Source organism: Colius striatus, chromosome 2 (assembly GCF_028858725.1).
Source record: "Colius striatus isolate bColStr4 chromosome 2, bColStr4.1.hap1, whole genome shotgun sequence".
Classification (NCBI taxonomy): domain Eukaryota; kingdom Metazoa; phylum Chordata; class Aves; order Coliiformes; family Coliidae; genus Colius; species Colius striatus.
The window spans coordinates 101,576,605-101,593,465 of record NC_084760.1 but is presented as its reverse complement, the minus strand read 5'-3'; the positions used below and the strand labels follow the sequence as shown (position 1 = coordinate 101,593,465).

Here is a 16,861-nt window from a genome sequence, read left to right as displayed (position 1 = left end):
AAATTTGTACTTGTATGAATAACACAAGATTATATCAACATACATAAGCCAATCATGACCTGCACTTTTATAGGACTCTTGTGACTCTTCTGAGTCTTCCAACAGTCTAACAGTTTTTTCAGCAGCTTTCTTGAAGTTTAGACATTAAAATGAAGTGTGACATTCCAGTTTTATTTATGCAGAGGAAAAACATACTCTCCACTCCACTCTGTTTTCTGTTTATACTTCCAAAGATGATATTAGCTTTCTCAGATTTGGCAGCATGATGCATTCTCATATTCAGATGTTGAACCATAGAATCTGTTTTACAGATTCACACTTTCTCAGGCCAAACTCCCTTCACCCTATATATGTATTTATTGATATGCAACCATTATGAAACTAGTATTCTTTGCTTACATTTTATTTATCAAAGCACTTTGCCTCAGATATTGGACAAATTGTAAATTAGGTGGGGGTGAGGTAGGATGAAAATCCTTTGCTGAGATTTTTACATGTTCATTAGAAATCATGAAAGGTGTTATTTAGCAGACAGGAAAAGGCATTTCATAGAATCATAGAATGGTAGGGGTTGGAAGGGACTTTTAGAGATCATCTAGTCCAACCCCCCTGCAGAAGCAGGGTCACCTAGATCAGGTTGCATAGGAACATGTCCAGGCAGGTCTTGAAGACCTCCAAGGAAGGAGCCTCCACAACCCCTCTGGGCAGCCTGTGCCAGGGCTCTGTCACTCTCACAGTGAAATAGATTTTCTTATATTTAAGTGGAACATTTTGTGTTCCAGCTTCCTCCCATTAGCCCTTGTCCTGTTGGTAGCCACAACAGAAAAAAAGGATGTCCCAACCTCCTGACATCTACCATTTAGATATTTATAAATGTTAATAAGATCTCCCCTCAGTCTCCTCTTCTTTAGACTAAACAGCCCCAGTTCCTGCAGCCTTTTCTCGTATGAAAGATGTTCCAGTCCCCTGATCATCTTGGTGGCCCTGCACTGGACTCTCTCCAGAAGTTCCCTGTCCCTCTTGAGATGAAGAGCCCAGAAATGGACACAGGACTCCAGATCAGGCCTCACCGGGGCAGAGTAGAGAGGGAACAGAACCTCCCTTGACCTGCTGGCCACACTCTTCTTGATGCATCCCAGGATACCATTGGCCTTCTTAGCCATGAGGCCACATTGCTGGCTCATGTTTAGCTTATTATCAATCAGGACTCCCAGGTCTCTGCAGAGCTGCTCTCCAGCAGTTTGACTCCCAGCCTGTACTGGTGCATGGGGTTGTTCCTTCCCAGATGCAGGACTCTGCACTTGTCCTTGTTGAACCTCATGAGGTTCCCCTCTGCCCAGCTCTCAAGCTGGTCGAGATCCCACTGAATGACAGCACAGCCTTCTGGGGAATCAGCCAGTCCTCCCAGTTTGGTGTCATCAGGGAACTTGCTAATTTTAATTTCTATTATCTTTGCCTGCAAGGAGTGGAAACCTAGAAATCTTTGATGCAGAGATTATTTAGATTTTTTTTTTCAGCCTGTTAATGATTTTCAAACTTCTGAATTTCTTGAACAAACACAAGCTCCGCTTTAAATACACATTTTCAATAAGATGGTTCTCCACATCAAATGAGAGTTCTTTTTGTTACTCACCACTAAAGTGAGCATGAGTTGGGAGGATGATGTCCTGCTATGCTCTTCTGCAAGGTGTAAGTAATGCCCCTTAGTAGGGAAAAGATGCCAGGCTATGATGGTTTTTATATGATTAAGTACAGCAGTACTTCAGTATATTACTTGTATATAGCAATACAGTACAACAAGAGTTGCCTCTCTCCTGGATTTTTTATAAAATTCTTGAGTTTATCTTCCAAGCATTACAGTCAATACTTCAAAAATACTACTTTTGCAGTCAAGTATTGCAAACTTCTGTTATAAAAAAGTTACCACAAACCTTTTTCCTCAGAATTCAAAAGAAGGCAAATAAAAAAAAAGCAGGGCAGGGATCTAGAGTCAGTATCCTGTAGTTACAAACAGAAAAAAACTTCAGAAAAAGATGAAGTCTCTTAGTGTATACTATCACAGTTATAGAATGGCTGTGTTGAAATTTAGACTAAACAATAACCAATTAAACTCTGTCTCTTAATTGGAAGTTTAAATGTGTCACCTATTCATTGCATGTGATCTCTCACACACAGAAAAAAATATTTGAGTTGCTTCAGTTGTATAGTTTTCTACTGAAGACTGATCACCACAACCACCACTCAGTTTTTAAGACAATAGCTTGATAAGTATAATTCCAAGTGGCAGTGGTGGCATAGGCACCTGTCAGCCATTTGTTCTCATTACCATTACTCATTTCAGCTGTGCCTACAAAAATCCTTGCTACATAGGAAAGTTGATTGGAAAACTGATCTTTGGATTATTTTTTTTTTTTTCCTGCATTATTTTAACCCAGAATACTCCTTAACTCAGTGAATTATGTGACTAGAAATTAATTCACCCCAAATCCTAATAACAAAAAAATCAAAATCCCTCATAGTGAACAAAAGTGGTTGGTCTGAAGAGACAGAAGGACAAGTTTTCATAGTGAGAGTCAAAACAAGCCAAAGAGAAGATAATCGGCTCTACCTTTTTTACCTTATGATAAAAAACTCTGTTTAACTTAGTCACAGATAAAAATAGTCTACATATATTATCAATACATTTTTTCCTCAACTGTCATTCTGCTATAAAAACATTTGCTGAAATAGAATACATATATCAGTATGTATTTGACTACATGGAGTTTGTAGTCTGTGGAAAAACATACCACATGATGAATTTTGAAAGGTCTTACGTGTTTATAAACTATTCTGTAAAGTAAAGCACAACAACCATGTAGAGTAGTGAAAAAATAAATACGGAGTAGAATGATAAAGCTCACACCATTGCCTTGCTTTTAATAGTAAGCCCAGCCTGAAACAATCGGCATGTGTCCCTCTTATCTCATTATTTTTTCAGATTGGGAGATGTGGATCATTAAACTGAATACTAATTTGTTCCTAAACTGCACTCATTCATCATTAGCTGGCAGAGAGAGGTTGATCAAGTCAGTTGTGGAATACTTCTGTGACACACCCACGAATTGTATCAAATTGTATATTTTCTGCATGAGTCATCTAAGAAATTTTCTAGAAGTTATTGTAACAATTTTAGTATTCATTTTGTTAAGCATACTGATGTCTGTGATGTAAATATTAAAACATAACCTATTTACCATAACTTAACTGGTGCCTCAGATGATTTTTCATGACAAAGTGAAGACATTCTCAGTTTTATTTGATGGATGAAGAATGATTAAAATCCATAGTATGAATCATCATCATATTTTGTGCTAGTTACGTTTTTTATAAATGCTAAGCCTAATTCATAGAAATTGGATACAAAACCAACAAATACAGAATTAAACACATTTGCAAGGCACATGCGGCCCAACATTCTAGTTAAGGAAACTTCTCAAATGGAGATTTTAGAGGGGTTTTTTTCTGCTTTTTCATAGACCTCTGGAGTGTTTTGCCAGCTTATAATAATTTGTTAAAATGTTAGAGACAGAAGCAACAGAAGAAATCACTACATTTATCCAAAAAGCAAAATTATTTTACTAAAGACACATCAGATGCTTATCACCTCTTAATATAGTTGTATTTTTTGCCTAATAACTAAAAGAAACCATGTTGGGGGTTTTTCCCCTGTGGTACAGAACTTTCATCCTAAGAAACAGGTTCAGATCTGTGTATTGAAATGTACTAAATCACCAATTTTTACCTGATTTTTCAGAGGGAACAGAAATGATGGGTTTTGTAGTATCCAGAATAACAGCCAATCCAGCAGAGTGCGATGGGAGGATGCTGGTACTGAGATCTACACGAGTTAGACTTTCAGGTTCTCTTTCCAAGGCTTTTAGAATACCTCCAGCACAGTTATCTTCTGTCTCATCCTTGCTCTTCTGTGGACTCTGAACAATATGAACAATACTCTGTTGGGCCAGATCACAGTTCTGCAATACAAACCCAAAATCATTGAGATTAATTAATTGTGAAAAAAAGGGAAAAAGATCTCTTCATCTCCAATTTGTTAAGTAGTCTCCAAGCTACTTTGTGTAGAATTTCAGTGTGCAGTAATGGAGTTTAAAGCAAAGTGACAAGTGTAAATTTCTGGAATTAGGATTACTCGCATTGGCAAAAGGGTCACAACACTTACAAATGCTAAACATTTAACAAGAAAACCGTGGACCACAGCCAACAGCTCTAAATAAGTCTGGTTCCTTGGCACAAAGGAAAAACTCCAGAGGGAGCACTACTAAATCAAGTGCTAAGAATATTCAGTACTTAATATGCATTTGCACAGATAATGCTGATACACACTCTTCATGCAGTAATTTAGGGTCAAATTTGACAACTACAGAGAGTTCATGACCATGTTACTCCAAAATATCTTTGTAAACAGATAGAGGGAAGATGATGCTACCGATGACGATTGATACTTATTTCTTGTCCCTATTGCAATTTTCAAATGAACTCTTGCTTTAGATGTAGACTCAGTATGGGTTTCTCACTCTTTCCAAAGATGACGCTTTACTGTTGAATTTAGAATTAGTGAGAGTTTGTGGAAGATCTCATGACTGCTATAGTTTTTACTGGTAAAACAAAAAGCATTGCTACCCATTTTACCCCAAGAGGTCTCATACATGAAAAAGTACTTCCTCTTTCTCAGATCTCACCAGAGGTGATTCTTAGTCTTTCCAGAACTCGTGTCTTAGAAAGAAGCAGGCTGAAAATGATCTTCTGAAAGCTTTATACATGATAAATCAGGATAGAATTCACATTTTGTTCAGCATTTTCCTAATGCAGAACAGAAAAGCAAAATATTACCTCAGAAGCAGAAATTACAGAGATTTTAGATGACCTGTCATTGGTGAAGGGCTTTCAAGAAAGACTTATACAGATCTTTCCTCATAGCACACCTTGCAACAAAAATTGTCCTTTTTTTGATTTCCAACAAAAAGTAACTTTGTAACTCTTCACAGCATCACTATGTCTGCCCTTAAATGTCACAACAGAATGCTGATTACAATTGAGAGAAACAGGAAGAGAATTCAGAAGCATTTGACTCCTTATACACACAATATTTAATTTTTTTAGCTTGGATTTGCAATTATTACATATACTTTTCTTTGCAAAAGATTCCTTTACATTTACATTTTAGTGCTATTTATACCCCTGTTATTATCCCACTCTCTCTCTCTTCTATCACTATTTCTCCTCTGGCCTCATTTTTGTTTAGTGGTTTTCCTTCGTTCTCTTACATTATTTCTCAGTACTTTCTTTCCACCCATTCTTTCTTATGTTCTAAAAGACAAAAATCTGTTTTGTTTTGTTTTAAATTGATTTTTTTCATAACACACTCTTTCTTTAGTGGGGCTGTAATCACTCCATAGAGTTTTCTTAGAGCAAGGATATTGCAGTCTTAATATTCAAACAAAGCACCTATTAGATTTTGACTTTAAAACAAGTTGACATTAAAGGTCTTCTTTTTTTGTACAACTTGTTGCCCATAACATTTCAACAAGATCCATTTAAATAGCTTAATAATTTAATTCATTAACACAACATCCAAAACACAGCTGTCACTCTAAAACTTCTTCACCTAAGAACACTGCATAACATTAAAGAATTTAATAAACCTAAGAGAAATTAATAATGAAGCTAATAACCTAGGCAAATGAGGAGCTTAAAAGTGATTTGCTCAGTTACAGCTAGAATTACAAGGGGAAAGAGGTATATATATAAAAACTCACAACCTTGGAAACTCCTAATAAACTGTCAATCAGTGAAATCATGTTTTAATGAGCATCTCTTCTGTCAGTTTTGCTTGCTTAAGCAGCCTCTGTTCTTTTTTTTTTTTTCTAGACAGCTACTATCCTTCTCTGTTTGTTTCTTTTTAAAGTTTGTAATAGTTCCCTGATCCAGTTAACAGCTTGACCCTGTGCTACATTCATACTAAGGGGATGGTGCAGAAGACAGAACGAGGGATGGCAAAGGCTGCTTAAACCAAACAAAAGGCCGTGGCAAAATCAAAATCTTTTTTCAACCGCTCTTACTTGATCTTGAATGCTGTACACATCTAGATCTATGGTTTAAATCAATTGATGTTTAAAAAGTATTGGTCCATTTCCAGTTATTTTTGCAGGCTGGAGAGTATGTGGTTGGTTTTGAAACCAAGGAAGGGATCACAAAATAGAGCCTCATCTCCCATTCTCTCTCTAATCATGTCAAGAACCACATACTACAAAAAAAGGAATATAAAATTTGCACTTTGGGCAATTATATTTCTATGGGATCATAGCAATACCATATTCCTGGATTTCACTTTATAATAGTTTTCATTTTCAAAGGGCTGGTGAACACATTGCATCTCTCTTGCCCCTCTTTATCAAAAACATGAACAAACTTTGGAACACTCAACATCACTACTGATGATGGTTATGTACAACATAGACACTGGAAAGATTATTTAGCAGATCTCAGGATAACTTCTCAAAGTTGGCTTCTAGGAAAAAACAAACAGCATCCTTTGAGTACATTTTTAAATAGAAATCACTGAGCAGTAATAAATATGAGATCCCAAATAATCAGTTTTGTAATGTTGTTTCTGACTATATTTGAAATGAATTTCCATTGTATTCAAAGAAGGAAAATTGTTCTCAACCTTTTGAAGAAAAGTGAGGATAGCAAAAGAAAAAAAATTTCTGGGATTATACCTTAATTATGAAAAGACCTGGATGAGAATATCAGCAAGCAATTCCCAGAATTAAGGTGATTAATGCTTTATAGCAGACTGCATTTCAAAGGTGGTAGATAGGCTTGGTCTGCAGCTTTTTTTCTCTGAGAAAAAAGGTAGAAGTTTTGCCTTCAGTGACTAATGTAACACAAATCTAAGATACAATTGTTTATGTCAATGTCAATTTCATTTTCTTCTTCTATTTGTTTTACTTCTCAGGAAATATTTCTTTTTAGAATATCTATTACTAATGATTCTAGAGATATTGTCTTATCTGTTGATCCAAATTAATGTCTGATCCATATTCCAAAGGTAAATACTACAAGTGTATATATATGGTAGATTATGAACTATCTCCTTGAAGGAGAATAAAGTGAGATTAAAAGATTCAAAAGTGATGAAATCCAGTACTAAGAACTTGTTCTTTAGTGTGGATGTGTTTTGGCCAACTTGGAAAAATGCATTCATAGCAGATAAAATTAAGCCTTTTGCTTTTGCATTATTTTCTGAATTCTCAAGTTGAGCTTCACAAGGATAAATCAGTACATCCCGAGTGAATAACACAATATCCTTTGGTGCTGCCAGCTGTGGGTAAGTAGAAGGTCACTTCATGAGACGAGCCAAATTATGAAGAGGGAAAAGATGACTGTGAAATCTTCTTGTTCTGAAAAAAAATCTGCTTGATATCTTCTTGACAACATATTTTGAGAGTAATATCGATAATGAAAGAAGTGTTCTCAATATAAGAAATATGTAGCCCACTGGAGAAGTCATATTATATTTTCTGAAGTGCAAAACACTTTATTTTGAAATGTGTTATTTAAAGTAGTTTTGAAAAGGAATATTAAATACTTCAATTTCATTTTAACCACCAGTTATGGTTTTGGGGTTTATTTTATTGCCTACCAATGTCAAAAAAAAGCAATTCTTCACACTGCACTACCTAAGATCCAGTTCAAACTTTTCTATTAGCTGGAGAGCCATATATTTGCCTATGAATCCCTGGGGCCTATGGAAAGAAAAGAATACAACTTTACCTAATTGCTGCCTATTTAGATTAAGTAGATAACAGACTGTTTGATGCTGCTCAGTAAGAGATTCAAACAAGGTAAATGCTCAAGAAAAAGTATTTTAAACTTCTAGGAATGATCAACAAGAACGAAAATGTTGGCTTTCCAGTTAGGCTTTTTCTTAACTGAGATGTCTTTTAATATCAGATGGGAAAATAATAGGAACATTTTTGTCTCATAAATCTGCAGAATAAATGAAATGATAAAAAAGCTCTCCAGAGTAACCGTACCACAACGGATCTCTGAAAACCAACAGGACCTATGCAAAAGTGTAGAATACACACCAACTATATTGGAAAAATATTTTTGCAGGAATAGTGCAAAGAGACATTAAAAGTGACACTCTAAACAGAAGGAAAAAAAAAAAAAAAAACAAAACCCAAAAGATATGAAGTCCCCAGAAGAGAGAAAAATAAGTTCACCAGACCTTGCTCTACTGCTGCTGTAATCCTCTCACAACCCAAGGACAAAGACCAAGTCTCAAAAGCAGCAGACATGGAAAGGAAATCAATTGGAAGAGCAACAACGCTATTTTCATTCCCCAATCACAGACCAATGACTCAAAAAAAATAAGCAAGGAGAAAAAGCAGCTTCAAAAAATATCCTTTAGTACACAGGGAGCAAAAGCTGAAATGAACTTGGAAGTAGAGATTACATAAAATAAAAAAATACAGATACAGTATTACCATTTTGTTGAGTTATGATGGTCTAAGAAATGGAAAGTGGGACTTGCAAGAAGACAACATATTTTACTTAACCAGCCAACACAGAAAGAAAAACCAAATAAGCTTTAAGGGTCTTTCACAGGTCGTGGCAAGGGGAAATCTGAAGGGAAAATTAACTCCTGTTAAAATAGTGAAGCAAATCAACACTCTGGTCTGATATTGCGGTCCATTTGAGTGAATTCAGTCTGTTGAGTGGCAGTGAACTAAATATTGCTCCACATGGGGTAAAGGAAAAAAGCCAGTGCACCACTGGGCATAAATTATACAGACCACTTAGCAGTTAAATTCCAACAATCAGAAACTACTTGCTATTTTATGATACTGTGGAATATATCTCTATTAGACTTCACCTTTTCAAATTTTCAGAGTTCCACATTACTGTACTAATTTAGTATTCAGACTACTGTGGGTGCTAAGCCATGCCTACAAATAGACAGAAAAACAGACATATTACTGAAAGAGCCACATATTCAAATAAATGTGACGAAAAGGCAGAAAACCCTTAATTTGGCAGAATATTTATACCCTAATTTTTACAATATCTTCCCATTCAGTTCTTGGGATAGTTTCAATATTGGCCATGCCAAAGAACTAGAATAAAGGAATATTAAAAAAATGTGCTATGAAAAAGGTTCCTTTACTTTTTAAATCCAAAATCTAGAACAACTTCAAGGACTACTAGCAGAGTTCCAAAGACAGACTATTGCAGCAAATGAAGGAAGGAGTGTGTGAGTTTTTCAGTTCAGCAGGTAACAATGAAGCTGAAAGTAATCTGATGCAAATGAGTGACAATTAATATGATACACTTTTTACTCCATTTAGGGACTGATAAAGTGACTCACACTAATGAAGTGTGATGCCTGCAAATTTGTGTTTAACTGACACTCAAACAACTCTGAAATTGCCATCCCAAAACAACATAATTTAAAAAAATATTTTCATGTACGAAGACCTAATCTGACATTACTGTGCTTTAAATACAAGACACGGTTTGTCTTTTAGCATTTGAGAGTGGTAAAGGAAAAATAATTATTGTTACATGAACAAATGAAGCTTAGTGGAACCCAGGAAAGGCTCTTGAGTAACAAATCAGAGCTACTCTATAATCTTGGCTAGAAAAACCTTAGTTTTCTGCAAAATTGTCACAGTCCTGACTATGCATGCCAACTGTTAATTCGGGTAAATAGTAAGCCTAGGAGAAATATTCACATATATTGCTCTGTATTTTCTCTTCCTGTGAGACTGGACTTTCTGAAGACCTCTGTAAAGATTCTGTCCCATATGCAAGTGCTAGGCAGAAGGAAGAAACTCCATCTACAATTTGTAAGGAAAGATAATCCCATGTCCTGAGACATTCCCTTCAAACCACAAATCTTACCATTGCTTTGCATTTCCATGTGGAACTTGACACACTGCTTGCTACTTAGCTCCTATGAGGTACTTTTTAAAGTAATGCCATACAAAAAAAGGTTAATCCATACACATTCAAATTAAGATTCCACTATTTTATAGTAAAGAGAATAATGGAATTTGGACAAGAGGGAATAAGTAGATATTGTGTGATTTACTACAGTTCCTCCACCTAATGGTCCCTCTGTGTAGCAGGAAGTCTTGACTAACCTATACAAAAAGAAAATCCTCAATTTATGATATAACATAATGGCTCATATATTACAAAGATATTGCTCCAAATGAAAGTCCTTAAAGAGGAGTATAAGACTTATGATTTTATACTGACTAGTGTCTTAATGAGTTAATAATTTGCTGGAAATGGAAATGTATTCAACAGCATTCAAACATTCTCAAACTAAATTTAAACTAAGTCAGAATTCCTCCTCTTCCTTCACTTGCAACTCACTTTATGCTTCATTTCTATCTTGTTCACATTATAAGACACAAATGATAATTTCTAGGGAAATGATCATGGAACACAGACATAATTCTTAGATATGAACTTTTCAGGGTTATTATTTTTACTATACAACCTAAGACCTTAGCAATATTATATATATTTCTAAATAGCATTAATAATACCATGACATTATTAATATGATAACTTTTTCTTTACTGTAGGTCACCTAGCACAAATTTCCAAAAGATAAACTGATCCTTAAACGAAATAAAAATTCTTTATTGGCAGCACATGAGACAGTTTACAACATAAAAATACCTGTTTAGATTATTGCTATTCCCTTAAAAACTTCACATAATGATCTGAAAAAGACAAAGAAGGCAGACAAACTTTTTATTATATTTACAAAGCCATTAATATTTCAGTAGTGACATTAAGAACACATCACGCTAATATAAAATGGAAGAGAACTAGTGAAATGAACACTAAATTCACATGAAACTTTTCTCCTCGATAAATGAACTTTTTCCTTCCTGTAATTTCATGTACTGTGCACTAAGAACAACCTATAAAATCACTATTATTATATTGTCCGTATAGAAAGTAACAGATCAATTAAAAGTTTATCATACTAAATTAAAAATTACTACAGTTAAGTTCTTGTGACTGCTGGTCTCCTACATGCATTTGAATGCACATCAATGATACACTCTACACATAGAACTACCTGATAAATTTACACTTTCTAAACATTTTAGCTCCAGCTGTAAATATAAAATAAGAAAGTTTATTATTTATCAGGTATGGATTGTATTTAACATCACACTGATTTCTTCTTAAGCCACACCTAAAAAGAACAAGTAACAAATGTATAGTGTATAATGTTTGAATGAATTACATTTTGGACACATTTTATTCTGAGTTAAATTGTGAAAAAAGGTATTAAGTTCTGAAAAAGGTATCATAAGCCAACACTGTTAGCAGGCTGCAGCATGTGACACAGTCTCAGGACTGTGGGCTATATGTTGTTTAAGTAACATAAAGTTTAATTTTTATTCCTCTTCCCTTTATATTCTTCTTTATCTATTCTCAGCTAGGCAGAATCTGTCACACTTCTCTGTCTTCCTGTAACACGCACATTAAACTTTAGTGAGCATGTGAGGAACATGCCTAGAAGTAGCCTCACACTGACATCAAATAGGTGTCAGGACATAAATGAGACATAAAACATATTTTAAAAAGTGGGGAAACACTGTGCAGAACTCTGAAAACATCCTGAAAATATCTCTGAAAATGTCCAATCTGACTGTGGCAGCTGTAAGGTTGCAGAACGGAATTTTGCAAATTCCCTTCTTCAAAGAGTTCTGAAAGAATTTCTATGTATAGTTAACAGTCTACTATGGAAAGTGAATTTTCATATAAATTATTGGTTAGAGCATCAAAGGTTTAATAGCTATAAATATTTATTTCAATTACTTCAAGTTGTCATTCACAGATGTCATTTTCATGCTTTATGGCCAGCACCTGGTATACATCCTACAACCAAAGCACATGTGCATGCATCTATATATCAATCTGAGAAGCTGTTATGAGAACAGCCATAAATAAAGCCTAGTGGGAATCTTGTGTGGGCTTACTTGGTAACTCTTTAACCCACTAGTGATTTAAAGAGAGTCCACTGCAGGGCCTGGATGATCAAGGAACTGGAGAATCTTTCTTATGAGGAAAGGCTGCAGGATCTGGGACTGTTCAGCCTGGAGAAGAGGAGACTGAGCAAGGACCTCATTAATACTTAAAGTATTTGAAAGGTGTGTGTCAAGGGGATAGGGCAACAATTTTTTCTGTACCATCCAGTAATAAGACAAAGGGTAATGGATAAAAGTTGGAACATAAAAAGTTCCACTTAAAGAAAAACTTTCCTGTGAGGGTGAAGGAGCCCTGGCAGAGGCTGCCCAGGGAGGAGTCTCCTTCTCTGGAGGTTTTCAAAACCCACCTGGACATAAATGTAAATCCAGACTATTTCTGCTGAATATCTGTATATTAAATATAACAAGGAGATGAGAAAGCCTTGTTGAGTCACAGATGAAAGACATTTTTTAACATAAGGACCCATAAAAAATAATAAAGGAAACCTGCTTTAACAGCATGCTTTCATCCTTACCTGAAAAAAACTTCAGTTTCCCCCTGAGGCCATTACAATTTCAAGAAAGAAAATTTCAGTGATATAGCATCAAGCTATGATAGAGAAGTTCAGTATTCAGATTTAGTTAGGAAAGTACAGATTATAAAGACAAACAAGATTCCTGAAAAAGAATCTGAAGATTTTTTTGTATCATGGCCTCCTCTCCTCTGTGTACATTCAGTTTACAACATATCACATATTTTTATAGATGTGTCATACATAACATCTAAAGTTATGGAATATTCTGATATTTTTCATGTAGATAAGAAATTGTGTAATTTGAATTCAGGTCAAGATTCAGATTCTGAAAACACATTCAGGAAGAGGGAGAATCTATGATATTCATGGTGAAGGGTTATGTGCTGTGAAATTCAGTGTTGCCAAAGCTTCAAAAAATTTAAGCATTTCTGAGATAAGAAATTATTTCAGGTCTGTCAGGCTACAACTTGCATTACCAAGTGGTCAAGCGAGCAACCTAACTGACATTATCACATAATGCAAACCATAAGAAACATCTCTTCATGGCAAAACAGTTGGTACTGAGAACCTGACATCCACATTGAAGTTAGGAGGCTAAGGTTTTGGAGGTGTTTGGGGTTTTTGAGCTGAGATTACCTCTGGTCTTGCCTTTTTTTGTTTTTGCAAATAGGTTGTAGTAGGTGAAGTCCTAAGACTCATCTTTCTGTTTTCTTCCAAATAGTATAGAACAAGGGGCAATGGGAACATATGAGGTTCCAAAGAAATACAAGGAAGCATTTCTTCACTGTGAGGGTAATGAGGCACTGGAACAGGCTGCCCAGATGCATTGTTGAGTCTCCTTCTCTGGGGTCATTCAAAACCCACCTGGACAAGTTCCTGTGTGACCTAGTCTAGGTGCTCCTGCTCTGGCAGAGGGGTTGGACTAAATGATCTTTCAAGGTCCCTTTCAGCCCATGAGATTCTGTGATTCTGTGATTCATTCACTGAGGATGTGCTATATGTGGTAAATGGGCATGATCAGGACGTCCATTTCAGAAGCATGCTCCTGTTTCAAACTAAGACATTACTGCCGAAGTCCCTTAATTGTCTATTTATGAGCACCCATCAAAGGCATCAGCAGACATATTTCAGATTATCTGAGGCAGCAGTGTGATATTACTGTGATTTAAAGATAATACTTTTATTAAAATTGATGCCTACAACTATTGGCTAGTCAGACTTTTGTGCAGTGATTTGATGGAAGTTACAGTTAGCTAAGTTTATTGAGACTGAAGGAAACAGGTAAAGGTATCATATAATGACTAAAGGAAGATTAGTAAAGGTATGCTGCATTCTGTTAAAAAAAAAAAAATCACCTTTGTTTAAAAGATTAGTTGACCCTTTTTGCTTACAAGGTGGAGATTCAACAAGTTTTACAACAATTGTTAACTATTTCTTTCTACTGGTGTATAGTGGATTCTCCAGAGGATCAAACATGGTTTGCTCAGCTAGTTCAGTTCAAAAATCAATTTTAAAAATCAATTATTTTAAAAATATTTGCCTTGTTCACAGATGTTGCCACAAAAAGATACAAACTCCTGCGAACTTTCCCTAGAAATGCGAATTAAGCTTTGTAAGCCTGGACTTGGAAATCATCTCTATCTTAGAGCTGAATAAATAGTACAGCATAGACACATTTTAAAGCTGGAAAACAGGTATTCAACCACATAACAAACAAACGAGACAAAACCAATTACTGTTACACTTCAATAAGAAAAAGCAGAGAGACTACCAGCACAGCTTCTAGCTCTTTGTGACACGGATTCGTCACATCAGAACACAGCAAGCACCATCCCTGTCTTTTAGCACGCTTTTTATCAGAGTGGATGGATACTCCAACGGGTAAGACACAACCCCAACCTTCACAGGGCCTCTTTGTGATAATTATTGTTTCATGGTGTGAGAATACTTTCTCACTTCAGCTGCGAACCAGCTTAACAGTACTAGAATTTTCATCTTACTGAGAAATAGGAGCTAACATTGCTCTTATCCCTGCAAGGCTCAACACTGCAATTTGTGGTACAGATGCTACAAATTCAGCTTCCTAAAGCTCTTTGATCTTGTCCAGTCTCAACTTAGGTCTCTCTCAAAAAGTGACTGGGAACATTCATGCCAATGAAAAACACAAAGTCACTTTTTTTTTTTTCTTTTGTTTTAAACCTTTTTGCCTTCAGCAAGAAAATTCTCTGAAGTGAATTCCATTACAGTATGTGCAAGCTTAGGAGCACACTGTTAAAAGCAATGTGGAGCTTATATTCACATGCTTTAATGAGTGCCCACTTATGGTGCTGAAATTGGCTGGCTGCAATTTACAGGATGTAAAACTGAAATTCTTACAAGTATAGCAAAAATTATCCTCCTGACTTCAAACAAGCTACCACTGGAACTGAAAACAAAAAAAGATGCAGGGGAAACAGGGATGGGCTGCTGTGAGTGGATAGGGAGGGCCTCAGATCTAGACTTGCCATGTTGAATAAAGGAGGGAATTTCCCTTATTCAACACTAAGATGTTTGTGTACATCAAACATAAGGGACAGAAGGTAGAAATCTGCAACTTCCAATAAATTATTTAATTCTATGTCTAAAATTTTGGGATTTTTTTTTTTTTTAATTCAGGTAGAGGACTGAAATTCAGGTTACCTCAGTTGTAGTACCAGTCATACACCAGAGCACCAACACATTTCAGAACGTTACTTAAATTTGTACCAGCAAGAATTCCTCTACTTTGAGTTTTTCTTTTTTTTTAATGTAGAAAAATGAAATGCATGAGAGTATTTTAACACAGACAAGAAATTACCAATTACTGCTTTCACTTGTGACTGAGAAGGGGAGGGAGCAACAAGTAAGGCCAACAGATGCAATGTTATCTGCAAATAATTAAGATCATTGCTCAGATTTGGATGCTGCTTGTCACAAGGCACAGCCAGTGCAATATTGCTTTCTATTTATGTCAGATGTGGCTTTCACACCAAACAAGCAGGATGAGAGATTTTTCCAATGGACTAAATTTGTATGTTCAGATTTAAGCACTATTTAGCTGCTTCTGGAGAGGCAGCATCCAAGCTGCATTTTCAAGTTCAAACTCACACCCATTAATGCAAACTGCTTTAAGGCACTCATATGTTTTAAGAGGGGTTGAAGACATATGCAGATCTAAGAGGACATAAAGGGCTCAAGGTGCACATTATCTGGAAAACAGGTAGACCACTGTAGATGCTGACTTTATCTGGCATCCTGTGAAGAACTCAAATATTTAGACAACTGACAGATGATGACAGCTTTCAGCTGAGAACTCTTGAGACTGTAATTCATTGTTCTTCTGCTAAGAAGGGTTGAAAGTTGTAAAGCATAATGCAAAGACAAAAGGTTTCCTTAATCTTTTGGAAATGTGAAGAAAGTTCTATTTTATGTTTGGTTTTAAAAACAATAGAAACTTTGAAAAATTGTTATTATTTTTAGATTTCATGCTACTTGCTACATGACTTTACCTGAGATTCATTTTTGCTAATATTCAAATACTGGTTCAGTATTCACAGGACTTGCAGAAGGACATATGTGCTTGCATGGAGATGCTAAATCGGAAAAGTATCTGCACCTTTGCAGTTATTTTATGACCTATCATAAGTGCCCTCACTGATTAGCTGACCAAGGGTAGACTGGGTAGATTTGAATTTCACATTTGGCCAAGAAGGCCAATGGCATCCTGGGGTGTATTAAAAGGGCTATGGTTAGTAGGTCGAGAGAGGTTCTCCTTTCCCTCTACTCTGCCCTCATGAGATCGGATCTGGAATATTATGTCCAGTTCTGCATCCCTTAGTTCAAGAAGGACAGGGATCTGTTGGAGAGAGTTCAGTGCAGGGCCATCAAGATGATGAAGGGAGTAGAGCATCTCCCTTATGATGAAAGGCTGAGGGAGCTGGGAGAAGAGGAGACTGAGGGGTGATGTCAATAATGTTTACAAATATGTAAAGGGCAGGTGTCAGGAGGATGGAGCCAGGCTGTTTTCAGTGATGTCCAACAATAGGACAAGGGGCAATGGGTATAAGCTGGAACAGAAGAGGTTCCAAAGAAATACAAGGAAGCATTTCTTCACTGTGAGGGTAATGAGGCACTGGAACAGGCTGCCCAGATGGGTTGTTGAGTCTCCTTCTCTGGGGTCATTCAAAAACCACCTGGATGAGTTCCTGTGTGACCTACTCTAGGTGCTCCTGCTCT

At 36.1% G+C, this 16,861-nt stretch overlaps 1 protein-coding gene across 1 annotated transcript in view; it reads right to left on the bottom strand.

Moving 5' to 3' along the window:
- The window catches only part of PRKN (parkin RBR E3 ubiquitin protein ligase), a 710,202-nt gene that overhangs the window by 472,412 nt on the left and 220,929 nt on the right, over window positions 1-16,861 (bottom strand). Inside the window, exon 3 of the mRNA XM_061990230.1 lies at window positions 3,785-4,016. Coding sequence (XP_061846214.1) covers window positions 3,785-4,016 — 232 coding nt within the window. The remainder of the gene's footprint in view (window positions 1-3,784; window positions 4,017-16,861) is intronic.